The 18,880-nt window shown below is 42.2% G+C and overlaps 1 protein-coding gene across 1 annotated transcript; it reads right to left on the bottom strand.

Annotated features, from left to right (window-relative positions):
• Positions 1-16,221: 16,221 nt before the first annotated feature.
• Positions 16,222-18,559, bottom strand: LOC118722141 (cyclin-K-like). The gene is given in 4 exon segments (XM_036443519.2): positions 16,222-16,872; positions 16,875-17,564; positions 17,567-18,162; positions 18,164-18,559. Coding segments are annotated over 4 exon segments (1,746 nt in total). The 5' UTR covers positions 18,460-18,559; the 3' UTR covers positions 16,222-16,708.
• Positions 18,560-18,880: the final 321 nt, after the last annotated feature.

The raw sequence follows: 18,880 nt of genomic DNA, 5'->3' as shown, positions 1-18,880 counted from the left end.
TGACAAAAATGGCAGCCCCCAAAGCCACAAGATGGCGGAGCCCAGTCCCCTTGGCCCCACTTCTGGAGTGTCTGGGCCTGCAAGCCCGAGGGGGCAGATCCAGCCTTCCTGATCCACTGGTGCTGCAGAGTCTGGGCCTCTCAGCCCATCGCTGGCTGCAGAGGCCCTGCAGGCCTGGGTCCCCCCCCCCCCCCCCAATTGCCCTCCCCTGCTGGCCTGGTTTCCTCCAACTGCCCTCCTCTGCAGGCCTAGTCCCCCTCAACTGCCCTCTCCTGCTGCCTGGTCACCCCTAATTGTCCTCCTCTGCCACCCCAGGCACCCCTGACTACCCTCCCCTGCTGGCCTGATTGCCCCTGATTGCCCTCCCTTGCAGACCTTGTTTCCCCTCCCCCCCAACCGCTCTCCCAAGCAGGCCTCTAACTGCCCTCCCCTGCCACCTGGCCACCCCTAACTGTTCTCCCCTGCCGACCATCTTGTGTCCACATGGGAGTGGCCATATTTGACCACATGGGGGCAACCATTTGTGTGTTGGAGTGATAGTCAAATTGCATATTATTCTTTTATTAGATAGGATACTGCACTTCATTAATCAAGTTCTATCAGGGACTATATGATGTACTAAAAGTCTTAGGTCTTTAAGATTTTAAGACTCAAACTAAAACTGTTCATACTGGTTAAAAATATCTGTCCTTGCCCTCCCTGGCCAGTGGCTCAGTTGGTTGGAGCATAATCCCAAACACCAAAGGGTCTCCAGTTGGATTTATAGTAAGGACACACACCCAAATTTTGGGTTCAATCCATGGTAAGGCGCTGATGGGGAGGCATCTGATTCATGTTTCTCTCTCTTGAATCAATGTTTCTCTGTTTCCCATCCTCTCTAAAATCAATAAAAATCATATCATCAGGTGAGGATTTTTTTTTAATGTCCTTACTGGAGCTTTTCTTGGGAATTTCCCCTTGCCAAACTCAATTGTTTGTCAATGGGCAATACAGTGTGTAGTCGCAAAACTGCACCGTAAAACTCATTGTTTCCTCATGGCCAGCTCACAGATATATTTAGATAATGTGTATTTTGAGTGGGAAAAAAAAGGCTCAAGTGAGCAGAGACCTGTGTACATACTTCTTATGGCATGTGAGTCTATCAGAATGCATATACGGGCAGCCAAGAGCCAAATAAGTTTAAGCCTGCAGGTCCTCATCATGTCTGCATGCATGTGGGGTGAAGGACTCAGCAACACAGAGCAAACTTCTAAGGGTCAGGTTAGCCACTCAGCCAACCCTTCCAGGCCCCCAAGGAAAGTTTTCAGAGAAGACTCTTGGGATGGATGGGGAGGAAAAGAGAAAAAGAACAGGCTATCCCTGTGGCCAGTGGGTAAACCGACAATATTTCTCTATTCTTATGAGAGACACATACTTTGCTTTTCTTTAGTTTCTAGATATTACTATTTTTATTATTTTTTTATTTATTAAATTATTATCTGTGTACATATTTTAACATTGCCCCCCACATACCCTCCCTCCCCAGAGTTTTGTGTCCATTAGTTGTACTTATATGCATGTATACAAGTCCTTCGGTTGATCTCTTATCTCCCCCAGATGTAGATATTACTATTGAGGACAGATCACAGAACGTGAAAGCTAGGAAGAACCACCAAAGCCACTTGGTTTAGCGCTCTCATTTTCTCCTGAAGCTCAGAAAGAGGTGTTGTCTCAAGTTTCCACAGCTGGAACCCACGTCTCCTGACATCCTATTGAATGCTCTTTTCTCCACACACATGTGAAAGGCTGTCCAAACAATCTTTTGGAGGAAGAAAAAAAAAGGAAGAATTGCTGATCCAGTGCTAGGAACCATTCTGTAATCCAGCTGGAATTTGACCTATATCCTCCCAATGAAACAGAAACAGAGATGGAAGGGAAATAGAAGGAGATACCACTAAATTGGGAAAAGAGCACTTGAATATTTAACAACAGTTACTTTTGAGAAGGCTCCAATTAGTTGGCCCCTATCTGCTGCTCCAGCCCCATTTCCCTTTATTTCCTCCCAGGAAACCCCCAACCCCCCTTTTTTTTTGCATCAGCAAAACAGGCAAATATCTTGGCTCACAAGTGCCTCTTGATCTTTCTCTTCTGCCACCCCACAGGGGTACAATTCAAATTCAGAAGAACCTGATTCCAGAGTACTGGAGCTATCCAGAGGTATGAAGAATCAGAGCAGAGAGCTTTGTTAGAAACAGTGCTTGGTAGCCTATGTCATGGGATAAGAGTGACAAAATCAAATTACTATTTAAATCTGGGAATGAGGGAGGGAATAGGAGAGATGGGCAAGTGCTAGCATAGCCTGAGAGGCTTCATGGAAGAAATGTCTCCTAAACCAGGCTGTTAAAATAGTCTCTATTTTTTGGATGGGAAATTCTTATTATCCCCAGAACCCTGCACAGTATTCTGTAGGAGGTTTGTGTTCAATACATTCCTGTTGTTGCTTACAATATTGATTATCATGCCTGGGAATAATCAGTTCAACTAAAACATACCCAGAGGGAACTGTTTAGGCTTCTGGAACTCACCAGTTATTTACTCCTTCTGGTAGGAGGAGTGTGTATGCCAAATTCTGGTACCTTCTGGATATGTGTACATTGGGAAGCCATGGCTGAGGCTGACTTCAGAAGAAAGGTGTGAGAAATAAAGCACTAAAAATTTCAGTTTTAGTTCTGTAGAAATATTTGGGAAGCCTGCTTGGTGATGTTTTCATGATTTAAAATGACCCAGTGCATATGCGCTTGACAGGAACATGGGCCACAGCAGGCTTGACATATGCTTTCCCCCAGCTCCATATGTCTCAGTCTGCTGAGAAATATCCCTGTAAGATAGCACTTTGGGGACTGCTCTCCGTTGGTCTCATGCTATTTTCTTAGCCTATGGTATCCACACAGCTTCCATTGAGCTGGAATCTGGCCCTGGGTCTGTGGAGTTGACATTGGATAACTGCAGGGGAAAGAAAATTTAAAATGTGAAATGACTTGTTCAAATGTGAGTCAGGGATGTGTTAGGTCTGTTTATAGAAGGAGGAAATGACATCCAAAGAAAGTTGGTTCAGGGAGAAGTGCTGTCATTATATAAGCATTTGCAAATTAGTAACGGACTGCCTCTGAAAGCAAGATTGGCTAACTTGTAAAGTCCCCCAATGAGCCCTTTACCCATTGCAGTGTGGTAAAAAGAATGTGGGCTTTGGCGCTCAATACATCTGGGCAGGGGTGCAGGCCTGCCACTTAACAGCTATTCAACCCTTGAGTCTTTACTCATCTGTAAAATGAGGATAGTAACAGTAGCTTTAAAACTGTTTTATTGACTTCAAATCAGTTTATATAAAGGATTGAGTATAGTGCTCAATATACTGTGAGTGCAATAAAAATAGAAGTAATAATAATAGCTAATATTTTAAAGGCACCTACTCTGTGCTAGACACTAAATTATGCACTTTTGTCACATTGCCTCGCTTAGTTATAATAATGCTATGAGGTCAGTAGAATTATCCCTTAAAATAGCTAACACTATTAACAATAATAATATGCCAACAGTTTATACAGGAATAGATCATTCCGGGCTTTCTAACCCCGCCTTTTCTTCCTCATTTTGCCCGCACACCTTCCTCCACTAGGTTTTGATAGCCCAAAGGTTGGAGATGTTTCACCAGGTGACAGGAGAATAAAGACAGGCAGTGAAGAAAACAAGCATTTGCAATCTAAATGCTTGTAGAGAGGTTTGCAGCGAGAGGTAAAAGAACAAGTTTTCATGCAAAGAACAATAATAGTGTCTGACTATCTAACAAAGAGGCTTGTTTGGGGGGTGATGGTGGGGAAACAACACAGGAACCTTTACATATGGAAATATTTTAAAACCGAATACTGGAGCTTCACAAGTGTCTGTACTCTTTGTGTTTCTGCTCTCCCCTTCCTTCTCAGTTTCCCTCACCTGCTGCAGAGAAGGCCTGTTTCAGAAAGGGACAAGGTAGGGTCTATTCCCTTGAGGTGTTGGTAAAGCAAGTCCTGCAGGCACGGATCCTCTCCCCCCACCCCCCACACTAGGCACATCTCCTGTGGGTAAGCCAGAAGGCAGGCTCAGATACAGTCAAACAGATGCAGACACTAGGATGCTTGCATTTCCCCTCATTCCTTGCAAATGCAAATGGCTTTATAGGAAGTTAGATCTTGCAAGAAAAGAACATTGCTCTGAAGAGTAAGGCCAAAGTTGAAGCTGCATCAAATGAGAATCCGAAAGGAAGATCACAGCCTCATCACTTTATGGTCAAGAGGGAAATACAGGGCCTGGAAGAACACCAGGTCTAGAAGGGGTTAACCCAGGTCATCACATTGGCCAAACACATTGCTCCACCTACCTCCCAAGGAAAGATGCATTTGGGGGGAAATAGTGACTCCTCCAAGACTCTGACAAGGTTATTTTACTGCAAACTAAATTCAAGTTTTCTTTTGGCCTCTGGAATACCACAGCACAAAAATTCATGTGTTATTCACTTAACACTATCTGTGCATAGTTCCAAATTATTTCTGAGTATGCTTCCCCCTTCCTCCCTCTTTGCCAATGTTCTGGGTGTGGTGGAAAGGAAGCAATTTCAGTCTGGGCTCCAAAATTCATGGAAATATGAGTGACAGTAATGTAATATTTTGAATTGTGTATTGTTTTAAAATAGGAAAGTTAGTTATATTTTCCCATAGTGGTATTTTGCACCATTCCTTTCAAAACAGCATGTTGTTATAGGAGCAAGGGTTCCCAGAAGCACCAGATACAGAAAAACTCAAATGACTTATTTGGTATCTCAAAGACACTCAATTTTGAGAGCTAGAGATTTAGAAGCATCAGCTTCCTCTTCATTTCACAAAGGAAGCAACTTGGAGTGACTTGTCCAAGATCACACAGCTAGTTAATGGCAGAGCCATTTATTTCAATGTTCCATTTTCAAAATGTTGTTCTACACAACCAAATTAGAATCCCAGAGGGGCATTTTTGTGTGTAGAAATTGACAAAACGATTAGTTGTCATGAGGATTAAATCAGATAACATCTATAAAGTGGCATGCATAGTAACTAAATAGAACTAAATTGAAATGTTCTATCTGTTAAAGATTTTCTTTCTTTATATTCCTATCCACATATATTTCATGTTTACAGAGTTGTAATGTTTCTCTATACCACATTATGATCTCCTTTTTTCAATTAGCACAGCCTGCCTACTTACTATTTACATGCCTAAAGAACTTTCCATCTGGTTGTTAGGCTCTACTTTTTTAAGACACTGAACATTATTGAACATTTGGGTTGTTTCCAGTTTTCACTATTATAAATAGTTGGGCTTGGAACAACTCCACATAGTTTGCCACCCTCCCACCCTCTGTGATCCTTTGGGGGGTGTTTCTTTGGAATATGTTCTCAAAAGTGGAATGAGACATAGAAAACTTTCAAAGCAGATTGCTCTCCAGAGAAATACCACAGTTCACTGTGTTTGTGTGTCACCAGGGCTGGGAGACTCTCTCATGGGTGGGAGTGGGGGCAGGGAGTGGTTTAACTATCCTCTCTAGGCATAGAAAAGGAACTTGGGAATTCTTGGCTGAAACTTCCTTCCTCACTAACTCCCACACCCCACCCCATCCCTCACTGCTTCTCTATTCTTGGCAGGGTTAATGCTTTCCTGGCCTTTTTCTAACTTCCTCCTTCTGCTCAGAGTCTGGGAGCAAAAGTGACCATGCTAATACAGAACAGGATGAATAGTTTCTTTATCAATAGGATGCCAAATCTAACAAAAGCAGCACAAGAAATGTGACTATAAAATGTTGGAGATTGCCCAGCTGTTGTTACTCAATGGTTGAGCTTCAACCTGTGAAACAGGAGGTCATGGTTGATTCCTGGTTGGGGCACATGCTCTGGTTGGAGGCAGCTGATAAATTATCCTCTCGCATTATTGATGTTTCTGTCTCTCTCTCCCTCTCCCTTCCTTGTGAGTTTCCATCATAGACTAAAGATGATTTTGATTTCAAAGATCATCTGATAAGAAAAGCCAGCCAGCTAACCGGTTTTGCTCAGTGGATAGAGCTTTGGCCTGTGGACGGAAGGGTCCCAGGTTCGATTCCGGTCAAGGGCATGTACCTTGGTTGTGGGCACATCCCCAGTACAGAGGTGTGCAGGAGGCAACTGATCAATGTTTCTCTCTTATCAATGTTTCTCTCTATCCCTTTCCCTCTCATTCTCTCTTCCTCTCTGTAAAAAAATCAATAAAATATATTTAAAAAAAGAAAAGCCAGCCATTTCAGAAAGAAAAGTCTAATTGTGTGTGTATATATATATATATATATATATATATATATATGCTTGAAATAGAACATTTGGCCCACTGGACTTGGGATTCCTGTTCTGATTTCTGTCACTTAAAAATTGTCAATGATTTCATAATAATAAGTCATATTTTAAAGTGTTAAGGCCCCTTTTTAAATTTCAATTACAGTTGGCATTCAATATTATTTTATATTAGTTTAGGTGTACAGCATAGTACACATTTGTATAATTTACAGAGTTATCCCCCCCCCTCCTAAGTCTAGTACCCAACTTACATCAAGGCTTTATTTCCATGTATCATCTCATTAATGCTCTTAACAGCCCTAGGAGTGGACACTATTATAATCTTCATTTTACAGAAGAAGAAATGGAGACTTAAAAAGATTATTAACTTACCCAGAGCCACACAGCTAGGCAGTGTCAGAGCTATGATATGAACTTTGATTCAAAGGCTTTTGTGCTTGAACTGTCCTGCCTTCTTTACTCTCATTTATGAGCTGGTGGCTTATCTGCCACAGTGCTGTATCAAGATGAAATCAGGAAAAAATACCAGTGCTGCCTTGCCCTAAGCTTCCTGGAAAGACTCTGTAATATTTATCCTACAATCAATTTCTGAGAAGCAGATCCCCAATTATAGTTATCCTATGACATTTACAAATACAGTGCTCCCCAAAAGTAGAGTTGTTAGGAGAAAGACAAAACTTACCTTTGTTCATGTTGGTGTTTCTGGTGGTCTTATGCATGTTTCAAAAGGCATATGATGAACTAGACTTGGGGGTTGTATTCAGGAGATATCCCTTTGGGGCAAGCCCATCTCTTCTATCTGGTCTTATTGTTGTGGTGAATGATGAAGCTGGAGATAGTAGCTGAATATGTCTCTCACTTTCTCTCCTGAGGGAGAAATCTGGAGTTAGACACAGTTCACCTCAATACCTGAATCAGAGAGTATTGGGAGACTATTAGCATCTCGAGAATTTAGATATCCTCTCATTAGGTACTGACCCCTCCCATTTTTATTTCCTGAATAAAGCTTTATTGTTTTGTTTAACAAATGCATGCACTGCCAAAACCGGTTTGGCTCAGTGGATAGCGCGTCGGCCTACAGAGTGAAAGGTTCCGGGTTCGATTCCAGTCAAGGGCATGTACCTTGGTTGCGGGCACATCCTCAGTGGGAGGTGTGCAGGAGGCAGCTGATCGATGTTTCTCTCTCATCGGTGTTTCTAACTCTCTATCCCTCTCCCTTCCTTTCTGTAAAAAATCAATTAAATATATTTTAAAAATGCATGCACTGTCCTCTTATGGGGGGGGGGGGAAGGAAAACCATGTACCTGTTATGAGTTATGTTGTATTGTATTACATTCTGTTATGGGGGATTGTGGAACAAAATGCCTTCAGGCATAACTGTGTGTGACACACCTCTTTGAGTGTGAAGTGCCTCTCTGTCTCTTACTGCATGGTCTCTAATTCCAGTAAAACCCTATGAGGTAGATAGTATTATTATGCCCATATTACAGATGAAGAACTCAAGGTCCAGAGAGGTTAACTAGTCTGCCTCAGAGTACAGTTACTAAATGAAACTATTCAGCATATTCACCTCCCAAAAGAAGGCAAAGGGGAATGATTGAGAGTTAAGAGACTTGAGTTTTAGTTCCAATTCTGTCACTAGCTACAAGTATGACCTTGGGCACGTCACTTTAATTCTCTGCAAATAAAAAGATAATACTCAGTTATTGCGTTAGTTATTTTCTGGCTTTACATTCTATGCCTGTTCCTGAAATTTGTACCATTATCTGTGATTATTTGTGTTTGGAAAGAAATCAGTTCAGTTGTTCAGGAAAATAGAAATAAAAAGTATTGAGATGCTCACAAATCAAACGTAGAGATGATAGAAATGACAGTAGAAAGGACTTTTTGTTTGTAGCAAAGCTAAGTTTTGCTGCCACCTAGTGTGGAAAAGGAATTGGCTTCTGGTCCCGTGGTGGCCAAGGCAAAAAACTACCAGAAACCATCCACTTGACCGGGTAGATAATTTATGGGATTTTGCAGATATGTCAAATCTTATAGTGTTTTTGCAAGCCAATCTGTTTCCCTTTGACTAAAGTTTGGAGAAAAGCTTCTCTGGGTGGTATTATTAAGTAGAAGTGACTCTTTTTTGGCCTCCTCCAAATGTGTATATTCTGTGTCTTTTCCCATAGTGTATATACTAGTACCGTGTCCCCCTGAGACCAGTAGAAAGTCTGAGCAGGAAGGAACTATTCTCAGAGAATTTCTAGGGCAACCATCTCACAGTACGGAGGAAAACTGTTTTGACCAAAGTCACACAGAGAGTTAACATAGGCAGGGGTCCCAGAACTTTAAAACCTACCCAGAATGGATAAGATATTTGCAAAATCATCTTCAGAAGCAAGTAGAGCTCCTGGGCCTGTATGTAAATCGATGGTATTTACATACTTAAAGGAAGCCTTAGTCTTTCCTGTGGGGAGGAATGGCTGGTCTGGCTGGAAACCCAGAGAAACTGATGCTGTGGGGAGTTTTAAGCACTAGAAGAAGGCTCTCTGTGCTGGGTTTAAGAAAGGGCTCATTCACTGGGACTCCCCGAGGTCTCCAGCTAGGAAATCTTAACCTTCTGGAGAGACATTCCCACCCTTAGGGGAGCTTCCATGGCTCTCAGTGCACCAGATATAATTTTACTTTTTCCTCTGCCAGCAGGAAAGACTATCAGACTTAAGAGTGAAAACAAAGGTTATTGCCGCATAACTTGCATCTGCTAGAATGTATTTTTTTAAATTTCTTTATTGATTAAGGTATCATATATTTGTCATCAACACCTCATTCCAATCCCCCTCCAACCTAAGTCCTTTTAGAATGTATTTTAAAAATCAAAAGCTTTTACTATTATAATAAACCGCTTGCAACAAACTCACTGCCCCTAGGTAAGCTGACCCATTAATTCTTGTAATGATTCTTTGTACAGTCAACAACCATAATGTCCGACATTGCCAAGAGCATCTATTGAATCAGCGGCCTTGCATTTCTTATCTGATTTACATATGACAAAAACGCAATGATGTAATAATGATTATGATTTTCATTTTATAGCTGAGTAAACTGAGGCTTAGAAATCAGTTTGCCCAGAGTCCCACAGCTCCCCTGACTATCTCAGGCCTTAATCACTACCCTGTACCATGAGAGGTTGGCCTCCAGATTCGCAAATACCAGGGTGTGCGAGTGAGCAGCCCAACAAGTGGACAGATACATTTCAATCTCTAGGATAGGAAATGATTCCTGCCTCGCCACCATAGATTTCATAGTAAAAGAGTGCAGAGGCATTCTAGTAATATGACTTCTACTTAAGAATTTGATCTGTCAGCTTGGTATGCTAGTTGCCTCTAGGGGGAGAGATTACCTAGGGGAAAACATTTCCCTTAATTTACAACAAATTGTTTGCTGGACGGGGTTGGAGGGGGAGACAGACTGTAGGAAGACAGGTGACTAATTAAGGGGAAGAATCTCTGATTATCTCTTGTTTCACCTTATTGGAGCAATTGCTTCTCTCTATTAACATGGATAATTAAGAATTGACTATGTAGTTAAGTGATTCAAACCTTCCTCTCTCCACACAAAATTCTCTTCAGTAATAAGCAAGCATGTGCAGAATTATTTACTAAAGGGATAAATTTCTTTCCAATGTTTGTTGTCAAATATGATCCCCTCTCCCTCCCATTAAATTATCAAACAGGTGAAAAGTATCCTGAAATAAGAGTCTATCTATCTAATCTAATCTAACATCTACTACATATATTTGTGTGGCATGAACATAATGTACAATAGTAATTTAACTCTTGCCTCATCCCTCACCACATTTGACTTTTTTTTTGGTGTGTGTTTTTTTGTTTGTTTGTTTGTTCCTGAGCCTAAGAACACATTTTATGCATTGTTTCTCTATAGTTCCCCCCTCTCCCCCAGCCCCAGGGAATAATAAACAAGGGCATTTAGAAAATGTAAACAGGAAATAGTTGAATATATGCTGAGAATGGTGTTAAAAAAAGAGGAAGTGAGTCAGGGACTAAAGGAAGCTTTGTGTTCAGAGGATAATAAAAAAATAAAAGATCCTCTGATCAGTGTCCCAATTAGGTTCCCAGTCAGGACACATGCCCAGGTTGCTGGCTCTGTCTCCAGTAGGGAATATGCAGGCAGCAGAAGATCCATGATGTTTCTCTCTTATAGATGTTTCTATATCTCTATCCCTCTCCCTTCCTCTATCTCTAAATTTCCGTAAAACACAGTAGTGTGTGTGTGTGTGTGTGTGTGTGTGTGTGTACCAAAGAAAATATCTATTTTTAAATAATATTTTATTTTATTTTATTGATTTTGTACAGAGAGGAAGGAGAGGGAGAGAGAGTTAGAAACATCGATGAGAAACATCAGCCAGCTGCCTCTTGCACACCCCCCACTGGGGATGTGCCTGAAACCAAAGCACATGCCCTTGACTGGAATCAAACCTGGGAACCTTCAGTATGCAGGCCGATGCACTATCCACTGAGCCAAACCAGTTAGGGCAGTGGCTGGCAAATTCATTAGTCAACAGAGCCAAATATCAACAGTACAATGATTGAAATTTCTTTTGAGAGCCAATTTTTTTAACTTAAACTATATAGGTAGGTACATTGTTATTAACTTAATTAGAGTACTCCTAAGCTGGCCTTTGCTAAAAACTCAAGGGGCCAAAGAGCCGTAGTTTGCTGACCATTGGGTTAGGGCAGATGCACAGTTCTTTAGTGACTTGGTACAACTGCCTTCTAATCTAGCTGTACAATTCACTGAAACAATTTTTTAATGAAAAAAAAAGAAAGAAAACTGCCTCTTGCTTCCTCTCTCTTTTGCATGTGCATATGCATGTGTGTATATGTGTATGTGTTTAATCTAGAAAAGCTAATATTGAAAATAATTTTTATAATTAGGACAACTCTAACTACCAGAAGTATGTTGTCACTTACATGTTGTGGTGTGTGCGAAGTTCCCACAGACACCCCGTTATTTCCCTAGCTCCCTCTCCATGCCTTTCTCTTCGCATGTGAATGCTACTTCAAATCCTGAGAAGGGAGGTAAGGTTTTGTTTCTCAATGTCTTCTGTTAAAAGCATACATTTTGGGTTTTTTTGTTGTTTTTTTTTTAAATATATTTTATTGATTTTTTACAGAGAGGAAGGGAGAGAAATAGAGAGCTAGAAACATCAATGAGAGAGAAACATCAACCAGCTGCCTCTTGCACACCGCCTACTGGGGATGTGCCCGCAACCAATGTACATGCCCTTGACCGGAATCGAACCTGGGACCTTTCAGTCTGCAGACCGACGCTCTACCACTGAGCCAAACCGGTTTCGGCTAAAAGCATACATTTTGGAAGAAGGGAGAAGAAAACATCTGAATACTTCGAAGAGAACAATTATTATGGGCTAGGCATAATTCTGGCGAAAACATATGAAAAGATGTCCAACCTCATCAGTCATTAGGAAAGTGCTACTGAGAGCCAGGTGAGATACCACTGCATACTGACCAGGATGGCTAAAATAAAAACAAAGCCAAAACTGATGTTCTCAAATACTGGCAAAGATGCAGAATATTTAGACCTGTAGAATATTGTTGATGAGATGAGAACTCTTCAAGGAAAGCATATAAAAATGTGTAATGATTTGGTCTCTTCTCTAGAAAGGAGCTTTTCTTGTCCAGTACTAAAATATTGTTATAAGCAGATCCTGACAAGGGCAGTAGCTAAAAGCAATAGTGGCCATGTGTTAGGTGGTGACTAAATCACTCCAGAATAAAATGGAGAAAGCTGGAGAAAGACTATGTTCATGATCTCAACCCAAAACCTGCTTCAAAGAAGGCCATTTATTTGAATTCTTTCTATAAAACGTACATACTTCTGGAAATCTACTTTCCACCATTGAGACAATACACATCTTTTAATTTTAAGAAATGCATTTCTGCTCTAGATCCTTTCTAATAGAAAGGAGTTTGTACAATAAAAGAGAAATAGACACCTTGGTGACTATGTGGTATAACTCTTCTTTTTCAGATGGACCTACTGAGGTACAGGGAGGAGAAATGGTCCTTGGTCTCATTCAGAGCTCCCTGTAATGACTGTATCATGCTGCCTTTTAGTCCTCTGGTTTGTGTACAAATTTGCTGTGTTCCAATTTGGTCCCAACAACCTGAGCTTCCCAGGATTTGCAACTCTCGGAGAATACCACCTGATAAGGGGATGCATGTGGTCATAGGATTTACTATACTTTTCACAATCAATACTGATTACTTCCCTCCATTAACGGTTTCTGCTTGCAGCAAGAGTAGAGCACCTCCCCAGCTTTGCATTTTCCTGACAATTATGAATTGCAGTCAAGGTTACTGTCTTATCTCCACCTGATTCAAATCAGCTTCCTGGCTTGGGAGCTCTGGGCAGCTTGCCAGACAGGTATTACTATGGTTGTGTTTGCCTGAATACTTGCCAATTTGGTTAATTGTAGGCAAGTACAATGCTCTCTGCCTTTTACCTCTGGAGGAACCCTGTATGGAGGTATTTGAAAGAGAGAGCATTCAAATAATCTGAATAAATATACCTTGTATTACACAGGGTAACTAAATCAAGCTGCAGAATAATCTAAAGCAATGATTACTATGTATAAGCAAGAGTCCATGTTATTACCTAGTAGAATTGCTCATGTGGTGGGGTTTTTTTGTTTGTTTGTTTGTTTTTTACTAGAAAATTGCCAGTGAATTCATAATTAATGGGATTGCCATCTGGTTGATTTTATTCTGGTTAGTTTGGCTGAATACACCATGGATCAGAAAACAATCCAGCTGACTATAGTCATTTCTAATTGTTCTGGCAGAAGTGATTGACTTGGGCCTTTTTCACTCATGGAAATAGACTTTTTCTTTTGGTATGGCTTTTGGATTCCTTTCCCTAGATAAATGATTCAAAAGTTCATTTTTTTTTCTTAAATAAAACACATCTGCCTGAATGCTGAAAGTTTATAATATATCACTTGTATAATTAAATGATGAAACACTCTGAAAATGATCTTTTTCTTCACCAAAATCTTGCATCATCTCAGGGATGACTTTAATATCTATATCCTTTCACAAAAAGAATACTCTAGAACTCCCAGCAATCCCTAGTACTTACAGGAGCCTACACAAATGAGGGCCCCTGAAGTTTATCCAAAGCTTCATTAGCTTCTTTAGCTTTATACTTCCTTTACAGAGAACCTATCTTAGTTTTGAGTTATTGAATCATTAATGCATCTATTTTATTGATATCTTACTCCCCTAGTAGACTAGGTTCTATGTGAACAGGGACCATGTCTAACTTTGTTCATTATTAAATCTTAAGTATTTAGTGTGGAATAAAACAGGTGCTCAATAAATACATCTTTGCTTAGCACAGTGCCTGATGGGACTCAGTGCTGGGTTGAAAGAAGCAGTTAAAGAGAGTAAAGAGAAGCCCTACCCTTTCTAAATTTTCTGTAGGCAGAATACCAACCTCCAAATATTATAGTTTATATAAACAAAAATGTCTGGGCATATTTATGAGAGTAGGGAAAATGGGAAGGAAGCAAATAGCATGCTTAGCTGGCCTAGACTGGCTGAGGTTGACCTAGACTAGGGGTGTCGAACTCAATCAGAGAAGGGGCCAAAATCTAAAATCCAGCCTAAATCGTGGGCCGAATGGTTTACTGAACAGTCATAAACTGTCATTGTGATGGAAATGCAGCGGAGTGCAGTGATGACAGCGCGGTGCGGGCCACATTGCAAGGCCTGGCGGGACGGATTTGGCCCGCGGGCCTTGTGTTTGACACATGTGATAGACTGAGAAGTTACGGATATTAGTATGAGTGGGGCTAGGCCCGTGGTCATACTTTAGTGTCTGTCATTGTTCCTTTAAGCCTCATGGGGGATGAGTTGGAGGCTGTGCATAATTGCAAATCAAAGGGAAAAGGTGCAAGGAATCAGAGAACAGTCAGTAAACATCATTAGAATGAGCTTTAGTAATGATCATAATAACTACCATTTACCAAGTTTCAGGCCCCATTCTTAATACTTTACCATATATTATCTCATGCCTTCCTCATAATGTGTCTGTAAGAGATATATTATCTCCATTTCATGCTGTGGAAACTAGAACTCAAGTTGGAACAGAATTTGGCAGTGTTCCCACGAAAGTCCATGGCATTCTAGCTCTGGTCTTCCTGGTTTCAGATCCAGAACTCCCTTTTAACCACTATACCATTCACTTTAAAAAGACTCTAGCCAAAATTGGTTTGACTCAGTGGATAAAGCGTTGGCCTGTGGACTGAAATGCCCCGGGTTCGATTCCGGTCAAGGGCATGTACCTTGGTTGCAAGCACATCCCCAGTGGTGTGTGTGTGTGCACGCAGGAGGCAGCTGGTCAATGTTTCTCATCAATGTTTCTAGCTTTCTATCCCTCTTCCTTCCTCTCTGTAAAAAAATCAATAAAATATATTATTTTTAAAAAAGACTCTAGTAAGATGCAGAGCCTCTTGTGAGTAGGGGTCAAAGTCGCTTACAGGGTGTACTGGATAATTTAGTTGTGAGAGAACCAGACAAGAAAGATATCTTATTCCTTTGGGTAGGGGAACTATGGGGGCTAAATTTGGCTTGAGTCATGACTATGGCTGGAAGTAGGGTGGCACCAGGAAAGGACAAGACCAGCAATAATGAAAAGGAAATATTTAGCACCTAGGAGAGCTCCACGTTTGCATCTCAGTGGAGCAAAGCTGGACTTGGCAATGCTATTGACCCTCTATTTTGCCTAGAGAGCTTCCCCATCTATTAAGAGATGTGGCTGGGTGGCACACACTGCTGATGCAGGAAGCTTAAAATGGGAGCTGTGTGTTAAGATCAGTCATAGGCCACGACTAAGGTGAACATAGCCCTTGCCCTGAATTCTTGAGCAGGGGAAACAGCAGTGACAGCTGTGGAACAAGCAGCCCTGCTTGCCTTGGCATTTAGCTATAAAATAGGCCATCATTGGAGAGGGAACCAGTAACATCTGCTTTTCCTGGCGCTTATTTAACTCATTCTAGTTAAGCAGTTTCTCCATGTTCTTACTCGTTAACTACTGTAAATGATGCAGAGGAGGAGAGAGAGATCAAGACTGAAAGAGTGAATTTGAATTAATTTACTGCTGGGCGAAATGAAAATGCACTGAATTGTAATGGAATTTCATTAACGTTGGAAATGATGATGAATGCTGTCCAAATAATTCTTACTAATGCATAATTCATAGCTGAAAATAGAGCCAATCACTCCTAAAAAGCACATCCATTTATGCCCCCAAATTAATTTGGTGTGTTATTCAGTATGGTTGACAGGATAAAAGATCTACTATGCAATGTAATCATCCATTAAGATTGGGAATCTATGCATCTTTTTAGTTTAGTAGATGATGGTAGCTGATAACAAGTGGCACCTTCAGAGGCAGACACCCACAGTCCTCATTCTCATAATTTGAATTTCCCCAAAGACATCATTTCAGTCATAACCACAGAGAAATTAGGATGATCTTTGAGATCTCCATAGCAACCATGGCTCAATTCATATATGTACCCCCCAAAGCAAATTAAAATCATTTTAACAATATTTAAATGGGGTCAGGAAAACTTCTATACATTTTCTGATAGACTGTTTTTACATTATATGCTTATGTAGTATGTAAATTCTATAGATCATATATATATAATATATATTAAGTATATATTATATATAATATTTATATTTATATTTAATATATATTTATTTAATATAGGCTTCACTTATTGTAATACTATTCCACAAACTTTTCATCACTTAATGTCTTTTTTTTCCCCTTCAAAATAACTTTAATACAAAGATGTAAATATATCAAACAAAAAAGGTTCTGACCGACTGGGTGTCATGGTAGCACGGAATGGAAGTGATGACCACAGCCTGACTTCAGGTGGAACTGGACTGGTGAAAACTGCGTATCCAGGAAAAATAGGCACTGATTTCTAGAAGGAAATTCACTCCTAACGGAAGCTATTTATTGAGCCAATATGGCTGGTTAACATGTTCACTAGCGTAGTCACCCAGTGTAGGACTTGGCCCTCAGCTGACACCAGCACAGCTGGGCGGCCCGGGCACTACCCAGCTGTCCCATTCCCAGGCGTGGAGGACAGTCCGATTCACCTCCCGGGCTGGTCCATGTTTCCATACTGCAAGGGTCTAGCATTATACAACGTACCCTGCTGCTTCCTCACTTCCACTACCCTTCAAGTCAATTAGAAAAACTGGCTAAAAAACAAAGGGGAAAAAGGCGTCAGGTTATCTCATCCAGGCCGCGCGCCCCAGGCCTCCGACTGGAGGCATGCCAGGTGGGGGGATGGGTGGGGGTACAGGTGGCTATCCTCCAGGGGGGACAGATGGAGGTGGGTAGCTAGCTGGAGGCAGGCCCAGGCCTGGAGGAGGGTGAGGAGGGACGGCATGGGTGGGGGTAAGCGTGGAGGTGGGGGCGGGAAGTTGGGGTTGTAGGTGGGTGGAGGTGGAGGGTACCCGGGAGTCGGGGGTGGGATGGCAGGTGGGGGGAAGGAGGCTGGGGGAGGGGGCACCGGTGGTGGGGGTGGGTTGGGGGGGTAGACATGGGGGTGGTAGGGCAGGTGGGCTGGAGGCCCATAGGCAGGGGGCAGGGCTCTGTAGGAGGGGCCCTCGGTCTTCATCATGGACTGCAGGCTCTGGTAGCCCTCTCCAGACATGTAGGAGCTGGTCGTGGACATCCCGGTGATGTAGCTGGAGGGTGGCGGTGGTGGTGGTCGGTGCGGCAGCGGTGGTGGCTGGTGCACAGGGGCCGGGTGGGCCGGAGGAGGAATCTGGACTTTGGGGAGCTCAGTGGCATCCACAGGGCCCGGTGGCTCGGCCTCACCTAAGGCAGCCAAGAGGGGAGGCTTCCGGTCTGGAGGCGGTGGGTGGGCCGGAGGCAATGGAGGGTGAGAGGCCTCTATTTTGGGAATTTTAGGTGGTGGTGGTTCTGCTGCTTTGTTCTCTTCTTTGGGAGAAACAACCGTGGCTCGCTTCACCTGGCGGGGAGGACTAGGCTGTGGGGACGGTTTCTTGGGCTGCTGGACTGGCTGTGGTGGTGGTGGCGGCTGGGTTGATGGCTGGGGGTCCTTCTGTGGGGGCTGCGTGGTTCAGGGCCTTGAGCCGACTGTGACGGTGGCACTGGTGGCACTTGTGGTGTGGGGTTGAGATATGAGGGCTGATGCAGCTGATGAGGGGTGTGATGAGGCATCTGTTATTTTCCTTGTGAGTATAGATCCAGGATTTGATGGCAGATATCTTCCAGAACATCTACAGGGACATCTTGCACAAACTGCTCCCACCATCTCCGATACATGGGTTTGGAGGTCCATTCTTGTATTTCAAATTTGCACAAACGTCCAGCGAGATACATCACTGCCACTGCTATGATCTCTGGTTCCAACTGCAGTGACAAGGTCGTGCAGAGGCTGTCATTTACAAATGTCCATGCCATTTGAACCAACTTTTGAATTTTGTTTTTATCACCTTTGAGTTGTTTTGCATATTTGAGTAGGAACTGGTATGGATGTTCTACCTGTAAATCAAACTTTATAATCTGTAGTAAGATTCTCTCCAGAACCATTACTTCTTCCTTTGGGTCATCTCCAAACTGGCCAAATTGTACATCATTTAATAAACTCCGAGCTGTTTTGATGATATCTTTACATTTCTTGGGTGTTTCTTCTACTTTCCCGGCCAGAAAGACAACAAGCTCCTGTTACATATCTTGGAAATTGTTTAAAGGAATGAAACATATAGAAACGATGAAAATAAATTATTCCAGTTGCCAGGGTATCATAGTGTAGTCCCAAATGTGTGCCCACATCAAAGATGAACCGAGCCCCCTCTCGGCGGTACCGGGCCTCAGTGGCCGGGTCAAGTCCTTCTAGCTGAGAGGGTGTATGAGCCAAGTCTTTCTTATCCCAGTACCAACATGGTTTTGTGTGGTCCAGGTTTGCTGAGGTTATTGAAGGGCTTGAATTTTCTTTATTTTCCTTCATTTATTGGAGTAGACTTGTTCTTTTCAAAAGATTCTCTGAAAATGTTAGAATCCCCTCACCTCAGGTAAGCCCCTCAGCGACGTCTCTCCTTGCCGACCGCGGCCATCTTGGACCTCATCACTTAATGTCTTAAGACATAATCTCTGCATTAAAAGTTGCTATGCTTTTTGTATACTCAGGAGAGTGGTAATGGTAGAAAGACCTTTTAACCTTTAGATCTAACATGAACCCCTACTGCGGTTTGCAGAGAGACACTATTATTAAGTAAATGGATAGCTATTGGCCCAGTTTCCACAAGTGGGACTACGAAGCTTCAGAGGATAGTCAGCATCTCACAATGGAGGCATAATGACTCTTTTGCCCATGGGTCCCTTCAGCCAATTGGAGAACACCTTGGTCTGCCATGTAAATAGTAGTCAGG

The sequence above is a fragment of the Pipistrellus kuhlii genome, unplaced genomic scaffold (genome assembly GCF_014108245.1).
Source record: "Pipistrellus kuhlii isolate mPipKuh1 unplaced genomic scaffold, mPipKuh1.p scaffold_m20_p_19, whole genome shotgun sequence".
Lineage (NCBI taxonomy): Eukaryota > Metazoa > Chordata > Mammalia > Chiroptera > Vespertilionidae > Pipistrellus > Pipistrellus kuhlii.
The sequence above is the reverse complement of the archived record's forward strand: the minus strand, read 5'-3'. Positions and strand labels throughout refer to the sequence as shown.